The 13,555-nt window shown below is 42.0% G+C and overlaps 1 protein-coding gene across 2 annotated transcripts; it reads right to left on the bottom strand.

The window, feature by feature from the left end:
* Window positions 1-51: 51 nt before the first annotated feature.
* On the bottom strand, window positions 52-8,949 carry cgrrf1 (cell growth regulator with ring finger domain 1). Of its 2 annotated transcripts, none has more exons than XM_063494625.1 (6): window positions 8,878-8,949; window positions 6,586-6,722; window positions 6,089-6,266; window positions 4,032-4,179; window positions 3,544-3,651; window positions 52-2,203 (listed from the first exon to the last, which is right to left on the bottom strand). In XM_063494625.1, exons 1-6 carry the CDS (start codon window positions 8,886-8,888, stop codon window positions 1,901-1,903), a joined length of 885 nt encoding a protein of 294 aa, XP_063350695.1. In that variant the 5' UTR covers window positions 8,889-8,949; the 3' UTR covers window positions 52-1,900. The 2 variants fall into 2 exon arrangements, with proteins under 2 accessions (XP_063350695.1, XP_063350694.1); XM_063494624.1 differs by having other exon boundaries at window positions 54-2,203; window positions 8,719-8,945.
* Between the last annotated feature and the right edge of the window lie 4,606 nt (window positions 8,950-13,555).

The following is a 13,555-nucleotide window of genomic DNA, read 5'->3' as shown; positions in this document are numbered from 1 at the left end:
CGCATAAACTTTATTAAAATGGATAACATTGGTGTTTCTGTCATGTAGTGACTGTTTGGTTTAACTGTACCAGGCTTGTTAGTGTAACACAAACAGACTAATATTTTATTGTGAATAATAATCATGAGGTTAAACAGGCAGTCCAGCTGCTGCCTCAGAGCCCTGTACACCATGGAGCGAGGATGGCATATCCAGGATATCTTTCCATTATCTGGAATCGCTGACCCCAGGATAAACAGGAGCTCAAGTTAACCCAGGGTTTCCCAGCATGGACACATGAAAGCATCAAAGTAATCTAATGGTCATATCTGTGTTCTTCAACATAAAATCATCCTTATTACTGCCAACTATTCCAGAGATGGGAAAACCTGCATCGTAAAGAACATAAAAATATAGCAGTCAAACGCAACACTGTTGTAAAAGAGATGAATGCTGCAGTTTGTCGCAGGTCAAAGTGAAATGAATGCGATTGGTTGAACGATTGTTCGTGATGTGTGTTCTGTGTTATCTGCATTATTTCCATCAGTGTAAGAGACTCAACAGCAGATTAGAATCAAGTACAACATTCATACATTTAATAAATCACCAAATTAATACACGCATGTTCCTGTGACCATGCGACGCACTGATTTTAGTACAGCAGGCTGCACACTGCTCATATAAAACATATTCCCCCATTATATCATCACTTAAAACATGCTGTAAATAAAAGACTGAGAGAAAATATAAAAACAAACGTCAAACATGGGCTCAGTCTACGTTTGATATGATAATGCCATCCAGAGTAAGCAAACAAGAAATTAGAGGTCATCAAGGTCTTTAAGTCTTACAGAAACACCTGCAGTTTAATTATCATGGATAAATAAAGTTGGGTATTATCCTAGAAGTGAAAATGTGTGCTGTTCCTTCTAATGCATCAAAGTTTTGCTGTGTAGTTTGACACAGAACTCAGAAGATGGAGCTGGACAATGTTCCAGAGTTTAGTTAATGAGCATCAACAGTGAAACTAAACTCTGGCAAGCAGTGATGTAACAAGTTACTGTAACCAGTTTCCATGTTTTTAGTCATCATGTTTAGTAATTAATTACAATTATGTTATTATTTACATTACAGTGGCTCTTTACCCTGCATGACCACTCTACAGTCAGCTGAATCAGCTCGTTTCTGGGAGGTGGAAACTGGAGAGATTGTCCAGACCTGCACTCGTCAATGCTGTCAATCTTTTTATTGAATTAAAGGACAAGAAAAACAAAGCCAACAATAACCTTGTAGCTTCCATTTCCACCTGTTTCTACCACAGAATCACCCCGGCCATCACTCTGGGCTGTTTTTGTGTTCATATGTCCAAAGTACAACACAGCTCGTATGCATGTTGTGCAGAACTGTAGCTTTAAATTATTAACTGGTAACTATAAGACAATTATGGAGTAACACAAAAGTGGTGAATATAAGCAATATACTGTATTACTTTTAGGAAGTTTATCAAGTAATATCTAATCCATTACTTTTGTGAGTAACAACCACAACATAAGCGGTCACAGTGATGCCACTTTCAGCAAGAGGAGCCAGAAAACGTCACAATATTACTGTGAACACTCCTGTTTGCTGAAGAACTGAGTGAACATAAGGAACTGTTTAGTGTAACAAAAGTACTGCAGAACAACCCGAGAACATCCTTCCATGTATGGTGGAGGCAGTGTCACTCGTAGAAAAGAAACTATCCCAGAGGCTAGCTGAAGCACTGCAGAAGTTGGGTAACGCTGTAAAGTCCTGGAGAATGTTTTAAAGAAAGCCACCAGACCTTAAAGGAGCACACACAGGTCTGATCTGCTGCTAACCAAAACACCTGTCACACAGGCGACAGATCCTTCTGGCCATCTCTTTTATCATGTTCACCAGTTCACTGACAGTCATTGCTCTGTGTCAGTGCAAACGACTCCTGGACAAAGGCTCTACAGATGGGGCAGTGCTGGAAGAAGGACACGCAGCTGTCACACATGCAGGCATGTCTGCAGGGCAGCAGCACCCTGTTCACTGCTGCATTCTGACACACCACACAGTCTCTGCCCTCCGTCCCCTCTGACCAGTCCTCCTCCTCCATCACTGGGATCTGATCCTCGCTCTGAGTGTCACTGGGTGTGGAAGTGTGCCCCGAATCAGCAGACCCAGACATCCCCCCACTGTCAGCAGACATGAAAAGAGGCTGCAGGAGATAAGAGATAGGGCCTTGTTACAGCAGTTTAAGAAAAACCTAAGTGCTTGGCAAACTGGAGATTTTCACACGTGTATTGACACTGACAGAGACGACACAAAATATGTAACATTTTGCTAGTCTAAAGCCACAAGATCTGCCTGATAGGCATCTGCAGTAATCTGCATCAGTGTGAGAACTGCAAGAAGAGTCAGTGAATTCATCTGAGTGTTCATCCTGCAAGTGACGGGAATTCTAGCTCTACTAAGAGAGCCTGTTCTTTTGGTTTCTAAGCAGCTCGTCAGAGGTTTTGTTAGTTAATTTATTACCTAAACAAGTAAAATGATGTGTATAATTAATGACTAATGTTTATTATATATAATGACTTATTAAAGTACAAAAACAAACATCCATGTCAGTTTGCCAAAAACATACAATCCCTGATTATAAACTTTGAATTATTTACAGTGAAACAACAAAAGACAATCAAACAACTAAATAAATGTAACTGCTTAAAACAAAAAGAAAAAAGCTCTTAGTCCCATCGTTGACTTCAAAGAGACACATTTCGTTCCTGACTGACACGCCACTACATCCTGATGCATTTTCCTTCAAAGCACACATTACAGAGGGCAGGAAACACTGCATTAATGAAACCTATTTACCACATGGAGCCTTGGTCTAAAAAACTGTCACATTTAAGACTGTCCTTGAAATAACTGTTTAAACCCAAAATTTTTAGAGCCATAATGTGGCACTACAGAATAGTAACCAACCTCCTGATGTTTGTATTGTTGGTAAAATAAAAAAGCTGCTTTTTTGTTGTGCTGGCCGTGGCTGCAGCAATGACTCTAATGGTGAAAACCAAGGAAAGACTTTCCACTTTCACTCTTGGCCTTTTAAATATAAATGCTTCTTGATTGCTGGCTGCCTGCACTGACACAGGAGAATCCAGGAGTCACTGGGATTTATGCTTCAGTGGGAAATGAAGTCATAACCGCAAACCCCTATGAAACCATGAGTGAAAAATAACTGAACAAAGCCAACAACTGTTCCCTTTTGTTCTTCTCATGCATTTCTGGCCACTTTTTCACCTCAGTTTTGAATTTGTCAGTGACAGAATAACAATGGTCTCAGTATAAGGAATAATACTAATAAGAATAATAGCATCAACCTAGAAATAACAGCAAAGTCCTGACAGTTTGATGAAACTGACATCAGAATGTACAAAGAAGTGGACCTTTTATGTTATTTTTTACATTTAATGGTGTCCTTGAAATCAAATGCATTATTATTATTATTATTATTATTATTATTGAGCAGCAATGCACACAGAAAAAGATGTGACCAACCTTTAACTCGTACATGCTCCCTTGTGAGGTGAGGAGATACTGGAAGAGAATCCGTGCAGAAAGCTTGTATTTGTCATCAGGAACATGAATAACTATGACACTAGCCACCTGAAAGAGAAAACATTTACAATTACTTCTACCAGTTCACCATGTAAATCTGCATTTTTTTTTAACTCACTGTAAGTGTTGCTGTTCTTTGACTGACAGCTGCTCCCACTTTGACAGACTTAAGATAAAACTCATCGTTAGGGTTGGATCAGACTGCTCGGGGAGTTCTCATGATGCACTGCCCACTTTCTCTACCCCCACTCCCCTCTTCATTTTGACCACACTGTTACCCTGAGTATAGCGTTGCTTCACAGCAAGAAGGTTCCTGGTTCAAATCCCAGTTGGGGCCTTCCTGTGTGGGTTTCCTCTTCACAGTATAAAGAGCCTTAAGACAAACTGGAGATGTTTATAAAATAAATAAATTAAATGATTAAACTCACAATGTCGTTCAAGTGTCTGTCTTGTGCCTCTTCCAGGGTCAGCACAGCCACGAGAGGGTAGCGATGTCTTGGCAGTGGTCCAAAATCAGTGATGCCCTGATCAGCGGGGATCTGTGTGTGCCGCTCCGCTCTATCTTCACTGCTGATACTGAGAGAAGGTCAAAGACACTAACGGCAGGAGACATGAAGACATGCTTCACGTCTTCCTTCATAAGGCAGACATGAAGCATGAAGCTCAATGAGTCAAAGAGCGGAAATGTTAGAAATGATTGCTCTGACTGATGACTAATAACACAAACTTTGCTGCCACTGGCACAAGAACGTGAACAGACCACATGTAACAATTAGTCCAGTGCCAATCACCTGAATGGACCTCAAAGGTTCCTACAAGCGGAAACAAGCCACATCTCCACTGTGTGATCCCAGGAGAGTATGCTGTTGGGGGGCTTTTGTTACCGTGTCCCAAGGCAAATTGGCCAGATGAAGAGAAATTCAGTGAACTCCTATGAAGGGAACTAAACCAGGGGACCAGTCTACCCTGCCCAGAATAGGATTACTAGAGCTACACCCTGCCAGGCCTGGAGAAAGAGCTTGAAGGAGAGTGTCTGATGACCGGATCCTAGCCCACTCGGTCCAGCTGGGCGGAAAGGAGCCCCAAAAAGACAACATGGGCACGCCCACCCCCTCCAGGACACAGCGTTGGGGGTCAGGTGCAATGTGTTTCAAGTGGAGGGCAGGGGCACAGGCCCTAGCAATTGGATGCCCAGCTTTCAAGGCTGGCTGCTGCGACATGGAACAGCCTGAGCTAGTGCGTAAGGTTGAGTGATACTGGCTAGATATAGTCGGGCTCACTTCAATGCAAGGCTTGGGCTCTGGAACCATTCTTCTAGAGACGGGCTGGAATCTGTTCCAGTTTGGAATCGCCCTCTGTGAGAGGCAGCAGGCAGGGGTGGAAATTCTTGTATCCCCTCAGATGGCTGACAGTATATTGGTTTTTTACGCCAATGGATGAGAGTCCATTCAGTGCTGCTTCCCTGCACCTTCAGGTCGAGGACCAGGTCCTGACTGTCATTTCCACTTGTGTGCCCAAAGACAGTTGAGAGTATCCAGCGTTCCTGAAGTCACTGAGTGGGTGCAGGTTCATCTGGTTATTCTGTCGTCCTACTGGGAGACTTCAAAGCTCATGTGGGCAATGACATCGATTACAGGGGTGTGATAGGGAAGATCAGCCGAGTGGTGTCGAGTCTGAATGTGAGTGGTGTTTTGTAATTAGACTTCTAAATAAATCACACTTCTGGGGCAGTGCCTCTGGAATGGTAGACTGGGGTGGTGATTCCCATCTTTAAGAAGAGGCACCAACCAGAGGACCAGAGGGTGTGCTCCAACTACAGGGGATCACACTCCTTAGTCTCCCTAAGAAGGTCTTTTCCAGGATACTGGAAAGGACAATTTGTCCATTAGTTGAATCTTAACAGTGTGGTGTTCGTCCTGGTCGTAGAACATTAGACCAGCATTGCAGCAATAAGTCGGACTCATTTCTGGTAGGTGTTTTACTCCGCTAGAGCTCTTTGTCACTGATTCTCTTCATGATAAATTTTGATGGACAGAAGTTCTAGGCATATTCAGGTGCCGGAAGGCTTCCACTTTGGTAGCCTCAGCCTCATCTCTGCTTTTTTTAGATGATGTGGTTCTGCTGGCTTCATCAGGTGGTGGTGGCCACCAGCTTGCACTAGAGTAGTTCACAGCAGAGTTTGAAATAGCAGGAATAAAAATCTCCCATTCTAAATCTGAGGCCAGAAAAGGGTGGAGAGCCCACCCTGGGTCAAGGACGAGTTGATGCACCAAGTAGGGGAGTTTAGGTGTCTCTGGGTTTCGTTCAGGAGTGAGGGAAGAGGGGAGTGACAGACTGACAGACAGTGTGAAAAAAGAAAGAAGAAATTTCTACACTCCAGCTGGACTGAACAACACAATTTTAGATCGCACAGGTCAAAGATCAAGTCAAAACTGTTTGGCAGAGGCATACCACTGAGATACCTGGTTAGCAACAAATAGGATACTGGAATTTCTGGCAATAATAGTAGTGGAGGTTCAGGGCTTCCTGGAAATGCTGGTGGGTGCTGAGCATCATGCCATGCTGGTGGGCATGTAGCACTCCTTGTAGGGTACTGACCTCACAGCCCCAGAAACAGCTCAGGACACAGGACTCCAGACAACAAGGTCTCACCAGCACACCGTCTGAACAGAGCAAAAACAGAAAAAGGTTCAGTGTTCCACAGCATCACCATTTAGAGATCTTTCCATTGAACAGCAGACCGCAAATCAAATTGATAATTATATAGACTACACAGAAACATTCTCTTGGCAGTCAATAGATTTACATTTTTTTCTATTTAGTACATCCAGCTGGTCACCATCCTCTGGAAACACACTAGAAAAGGAGGGTTAACAGATGTTTCTGGATGCAGGCATGGAAGTTTCACATCCCCAAATACTTTTGGGCCAAAAAATACCTTTTCCCAGTAACAGCATTATTTCATTCCTCATCTGTTCTCACCGGTAACACTTGCTGATCCAGAACCCAACTCCAGGGCGAAGGGATTGGTCACCTGAACCATCTGTTTCTCAGCGGCTGGTAAGCTGGGCTCTTGCTCATCATAGCTGCGAAGTATAACTGGAACGTCAAAGCCAAACCTACAGAAAAGGGGCGAGAGTAAGCAGAGTCTCTCTGTCTGGTGGTGTTCTCGCTTAAATCTAAACTGATTCGATTAAATGCAGAGGGGTGCACACACTGGCTGGCTGTGTAGAAACATGCTCTTCTGAATTAACTGCTACTATGTTGACTGTAGTCTAGAACATGACACAGTTATGCCTGGAAATATTTCTACAACCAATTATCAACAATCAAAAATCCAACTCAAGTGCAGATTCTGAACTTTATTGTAAAAGGATTGAACAAAAATAATGCATTGAGGAATTACAGTCCTTTATACAGAGACCCAAATTTTTAGAGCTTCAAATGCAGGTCATATGAGCAATTTGTTATTTCTTCATCAGCTAACCAGATACAACGTCTGAATTGTTTCTAAGTGTTGCATGTGCATTTCACAGAATAACATATTCAAGAATAACAGGCAATTATTAGGTTGCAAAATGAAAGAAATTCAGGTAATGAGCAAAAACTTCAGAGGAAGAAAAACCAATTGTCAAGGGAAAAAAATGACAGATGGCAGAGTTCCTCAGTGTAAATGCCAGCCATTCACCATTATTATCACTGCCATTGTGTACACTGCTCCCAGTGCTAAGGCTATTTCTAATTAGGCACTTGGAGGACTACACGACAGCAACAGTGGGCTTCTACCTAAACACTTTAGCAGCTTTGAAGTGATTGGAGGGGATTTTAACCACAACAGGTTCAAGACTGTGCTCCCCAAGTTCAAGCAATACAACAACTTTAAAACCAGAGGGATGAACATGCTGGACTCTTGGTGTACACAAACCACCAACACGCATACAAGGCAACCCCCTGACCCCACCTGATCATCTTTCCATTATGCTTGTACCTGCTTACAAACCTCACTGAAGCACATAAAGCCAATGACAAACAGAGGATGCAGCCTTAGCACTTCTACTTTAGGCACACTGAGTGAAGCCTCTCAGAGAGACCACATAAACATCAAAGAGTATGTGAAGACAGTAACCAGCAACACTGCACAGTGTACAGAGAATGTCACTGTAGGTAAGAACTTCACTACATGTGGCAATCAGAAAACCTGGAAGACCACAGAGGTGTGCTCCCTGCTGACACATCACTGCTCACAGCACTCGGCATTAACCCACCTGGACAGTAAAGACAACCACGCCAGACTCCTGTACATTGATTTTATTTAATTTTTCTCCTTTGGGCGGGGGCTCAGAAAAGAATTAAATGGTGAGCCGGGCTACTAGAGTCACATGTCATATCATCTACAGGTCGATTTTGAAAAATCACTAGCCCATTATTTTTTCCACCTCGTTGTGTGTGTGTGTGCACATTTGTGAGGTTGTTCTAGTAATCTTCATAATACCCACAGCCCTAAAGTGCACCCCGATGAGACCCAGAAACCAAACTTTTAAGCAATGGTGAGTACACTAGCGTAGATAACGCCAGGTAGTGTGGTAAGAACATTTTCACACGCATCAAGCTCACCCACATCACCGGAACACAAACATCATAACAAAGCCCAGAAGTCCCAGATTGATCGCTCAGTGCACAAGCTATGATTGTCTGGCAGCATCACCGAGGAAAAAAATCATCAAATTTGTTATGGCCCGTCGGTTCCAGTCTTAAGGCAGTCATTAGTGACTGTAAACATTATGATTAAAGTATCAATGTGAACGATACTAAACTCAGATTTTTAATTATAATAGTTTCTCCAGTTAGTTCTGAAACCGTGAAAATTAATGGACTGTAAAAAACAATTTGGATTATTTTAATTAAAGGTCAATGCAGTATTTTGTTCAACACAAAATAAGCAAGATGATTGATAGACATGTTACAGCACACTGCGCCTGACCTACATGCTATGTTATATTATGAAGGCCACATTCAAGTCGTTAATATATAAAGTCGAAGGGTACCTGTGTGGTGACAACGAATGTAAATTATATATCAAAGTGTGGCTAACTATATTAGCTAAATACAACTTACCAGCCGAGGACCATAGCAGCGGTTACAACGAAACAAAGCGACACCACACTAATATAAAAGAGCGGAGAGTACTCGTAGAGTGTGGCTAGAAACACCCCTGCCATTTCTCATCAGCTTCAAGAATAAGCGTGTTTATTTAAAAAAAAACTCATATAACACCTTGGGTTCATTCCAATAATCCATCTTGCTTAGCAAGGTTCGCACCGAGACGTGACCCGGAAATAGCTTCTTCTTCTTTTTTGATTTTATTATGTATTGTTGGTTGTCAAACAGCAAAATGGTGCATTACCGCCACCAACTGGTGTGGAGTGAAATATCACAAAAATTTGAGAAAATGTCTGAAAAAAGAAATTTGAGAAAAAAAGGGAGAAACCTAACTTTTTTCCTCGGAATTCTGGAAAAAAAGATGTGCCCACTTTTATTTTTTCCCCAGTGACTTTAATCCTCTTCCATAATTTTAAACAGTCTGATAACCGTCACTGTTCCTATTCTCCAAATACTAAGGAAAGAAGCATCAGCACTTCATTTAGCAGAGGATACACTGGACCACCCTTTATGAAAGGGGAGGAGAAAACGCCGCCCCATTGTGACGGATCATCCGACCATTCACGAAAATAACAACAAAGTAGCAAGAAAGTTGAGCATATCATGTAAATGTTAACTGCATTTTCCATTCATGCTAAGGAGGGATAAGAGTACTTTTAGAAAGTGAGTTCTGGCCCTGTGATTTATGACAGTAGAAGCAAAAAAAATCATAATGGAATACTGCATTTTGTGTTTACTTGTGTTATCCTTCTCTAATATTTAAACTCGTTTGGTCATCTAAAACTTTTAAATGTGGAAAATACACCAAAAAATATGAGATCAGGAAGGGGGTGAAAACTTTTTCACACCAACTCACAAACCTCAAGTCCACACTTGACGATACTGGCTGTCTGGGAACTCCTCCCTGAACCACCAATAAAGCAATTTGGGATAGGCAGGCTCTCGCTTAGACCAACAAGAGAACGGGGAGAATGGCTTTGAGCTGACCAGTGGGAAACGTAACTGATTTTACGGCCTTCTGAGGAAGAGGTTATATGTTTCAAATCAGTCAGACAAAGGGGGATTTCAGAAGGTCACGCTGGCACTCTAGGTGATAAGTCTCTGTGATGACCAAAGCCAATTCAGAGCTGATTAAAACAGATGGTGGTGTCCTGCTGTGCTTGTGATAAGGCAGGGTGTTAATTTTACCTGGCCAAAGATTTGTTATTTTTCATGCCTCTTTTGTCAGCGTTTTGATAACAGGGGAATTATAGCACCTTAATACAGTTTTACATATGCATAAAGCTGAAGACTAAGAAACGGTAGCTGATACATTTGATATCGTAGCTTCCTCTGACACGGTGTAGCCTTTCTTCACGTGTTTGAAATGTTTTTCACTGTGTTTACTCTTTCAGACTGTGATTTCCCCATTCAAAATACAGATAAATGTGTAATGGATTTTTACTGATGATGGTGTTTTAGACAACATTAAAAGAAACAAAAATGAGACCATCTCTCATTCTCTCACATAACAGCTGGTCCAGGACAGCAATGTGTGTCTTTATTATGCTGCACAACGTGTTTGGTGACTTAAACAATGTTAATATTAAAGAAAGAATACCATTCTATGTATGTGTATTTTTAGAAATTGTTTTATTTTACATTTGAATGTGGAGATAGATCAGTCTGAAACCGCCTTTTTACTAAACATTTCCGCTGACACCCAGAAACGAGGCTCTCGAAGACTTGCGATTAGAATCTGAGATTCAAATACCAGATGAGCTCTTAAGTGAGATAAATATACTAAGTGAAAATTTGGAAGTCCAGTGCTTCCCCAATTTTTGTCACTGTCAACCCTTAGGTAACCTTATACCAAAACAATGTAGAAGATAGTGCATCGGATTAGGACCTCAGTTGCAAAGTTTGCATTAAACCAGCAATGTGATTATTCATTACAACAAGTGGAACCAGGTGGGAATGTAGAACAGAGTACCACATCCTGCTGTATTTTTGTAAATGGCCTGCATTTGTATAGCGCTTTACTTAGTCCCTAAGGACCTCAAAGCGCTTCACACTACATTCAGTCATTCACACACACATTCACACACTGGTGATGGCAAGCTACATTGTAGCCACAGCTGCCCTGGGGCGCACTGACAGAGGCGAGGCTGCCGGACACTGGCGCCACCGGGCCCTCTGACCACCACCACTAGGCAAACATGGGGTTAGTATCTTGCCCAAGGATATTTGGCATGTAACTGGAGCAGCCTGGGATCGAACCACCGGCCTTCTGGTTAGTGGCTGACCTGCTCTGCCACCTGAGCTACAGCCTTGAGAGCTGTACAATCTAATGGGTCTGTAATGTTCTCGCTGGGAGTTGGAGCTCCATTGTTACCATCAGAGCTCCTTCACATATTGATAGTTACTGAACAATGAAGTAATCAAAAAGAAAAGCTGGCATAGTGCATAACCTGAGTCACCATTTATGTTTCGCAATAAGTGTCCCTCTAGAGTTTAGCAACCTTCAGACAAAGAGCACATCCACACACCATACTGCAAAAACCCTGTTTTTATTTCTATTCGAGAACCATTATTACACCAATTAACATTTTAAAGCATTTCTGGGCACAAATGTTGTATGTGACCACAGTTATACAGGTTATACAAATGCCACAGGTCATTGTTCCGTCTGTTTGCAGCCATCTTGTAGTCACGAAGCTGCCAAGCCTGTTGTCTGCCCCGATGCAACCAAGCATCGTCGTCGACCCTGATACACATGGATATGAGTGAATCAGATGAATCAGGCAAGTCTTCACATAGTCAACCGAAGCATCAGATATGCATCAAACTGTGACACCTCATTCACCTTGTGATAGATCCATGTTTCTTTTCTACAAGAACTACGGGGCTACACCAGGCACTGTGTGACTCTTCTATTACTCACATTTTTAGCATTTCAGACAATTTCTTTGAACAAATTGTCCCTAATGCTCAGGTAACCTGTAGAGTAATCGTCTCAAAATGGTGCTCCAGGAGATTGGTACAGCCGAATAAGGGGAGAATACATCTGCAAAACGCTGTTGTTATGCAGCAACGTCTGCCCCCTACACCCCTAACATGTGAAGCTTTGCCCTCAGAGTGTCCAGAATGTATTAAATCTCATTTTAGTTGGGCTTGGACCTTGCTTCCAGTTTTCTTTCTTTAGGTCTAACACCATGACTTTCTCAAATGTAATTCCCAATAATTCACGCAGTTCTTTTAGTGTGTGAGACATAAACGACGTGTCCTGGTCAGTCAGTATTTCTTTCAGGATGCCAACTCAGGAAATGGCCTGAAACTGCACCTGTGCAACATTCTTTGTAGAAAAAGGTGCACAGTAGCACTGCTTTGGGATTTCGTGTTGCACAATCCATCAGAACTAATACAAAGCGATATCCGCATGCACTAGGGTGAAATTATTGTCCCTACTTACTCCCATTATCAACTATATTTTGTGCAGCAGTTGACCACACAGCATACTTTTCTGTCTTTTTATTATATTTAATCCCCTTCCTTTTTGCCCTGCTGACAGACAGTGGCTGCGGTGCACACTTTTCATATTTTTCAACTCTCGTTTTCAGATCTTTGAATGTTATAACTTCATTCTTCTCTGTAGCTGGTGGACTGACCAACAACAGTGCAAGCAAGAGTGGCCCAAATCTTGGAGCGCAGCAGACAGCATAAAACGGAGGAGCATAAGACCAGCTTCAGTCTGCAGCTTTACATCTTCAGCTCAGGTCTTTAGGATGGATGGAAACCCATTTGACTCCACAGCTTTGGTCCACATTTCAGTCTTTGCTTGCTCAGATTACTTCTCAAAACTCTCAGCTTCCCCTGGTGCTCTGTGACAGTCTGGAGGTGGACATAGCAAAGATGACACTGTTGTAAATGAATATTGTAGCTGTGTAAGCATCTATTAATAACTGAGGGTTTTTGTTTGTTTGTTTACCTAGTGTGAAAGCAGAATATTCAATTAATATTAATTTCAGGACTTTATGCATGACATTATGAACAGGGGCTGAGTCGCCTAAAGATTTGATCCTAGAATTGCCCCTGAATCTGAAACAGCATGTCATGTGCTGTTCAGCTGATAAACTTTCCTCATGGATGTAATATTGTGTGTGACTGGGGCATGATGTTTGACTGTTTGAGACTGGAGTTTGGGTTCCATTTATCTCACATGGCTTCTCTGTTTATGAGATATTTGCATACTCAAAAAATTGTTGTGAGCACTGTTAACAAATAGGTCAGCTTGGCCAACTCTAGGAAGAGTCCTTGTGGTCTCACACTTCTTCCATTTATGGATGATAGAGGTCACTGTGCTCACTGGAATCCTCAAGCAAACGTTTTTCACTTTGTCATGAATCCATTTCGGAATAAGGCTGTAACATTACAAAATTTGGTACGAGTGAAGCGCTGTAAATACTTTCTGGATGGTCGAACGATCCTTGAGGCGACTGTTGTTGTGATTTGGCGCTGTATAAATAAAACTTAATTGAACTGGATGCACCGTGGGATTCCTGTTATTACAAACAATTGTATTTTGGAATTTAATTTTGACACGACGACAGATTAATAGTCAATTTAGCGAAATTCTAAACTCAAATTAAAGGTCTGTAGCTGGATGTGTAAGTTCACCGCGCGCAGGACGCACGCGCGTTGTGTGCGTCCTGCGCGCACGCGTTATTTGGGTTTACAATTTTCGTCTTATTGTGAAAAATCTGTTTATTTTGAACGTTTGAACAGGAAGTTGCACTTTTCGTATTTTACCTAA

This window comes from Pelmatolapia mariae, linkage group LG15 (assembly GCF_036321145.2).
Source record: "Pelmatolapia mariae isolate MD_Pm_ZW linkage group LG15, Pm_UMD_F_2, whole genome shotgun sequence".
NCBI classification, from domain to species: Eukaryota; Metazoa; Chordata; class Actinopteri; order Cichliformes; family Cichlidae; genus Pelmatolapia; species Pelmatolapia mariae.
This window is presented reverse-complemented; position numbering and strand designations above follow the sequence as displayed.

Coding starts and splice junctions, on each gene's coding strand:
- cgrrf1 (XM_063494624.1), bottom strand. CDS start 8,822: ATGGCAGGGGTGTTTCTAGCCACACTCTACGAGTACTCTCCGCTCTTT. Junction 6,723..8,718: donor GCTGCTATGGTCCTCGGCTG/GTAAGTTGTATT, acceptor CCTTTTCTGTAG/GTTTGGCTTTGACGTTCCAG. Junction 6,267..6,585: donor TGGATCAGCAAGTGTTACCG/GTGAGAACAGAT, acceptor TGCTCTGTTCAG/ACGGTGTGCTGGTGAGACCT.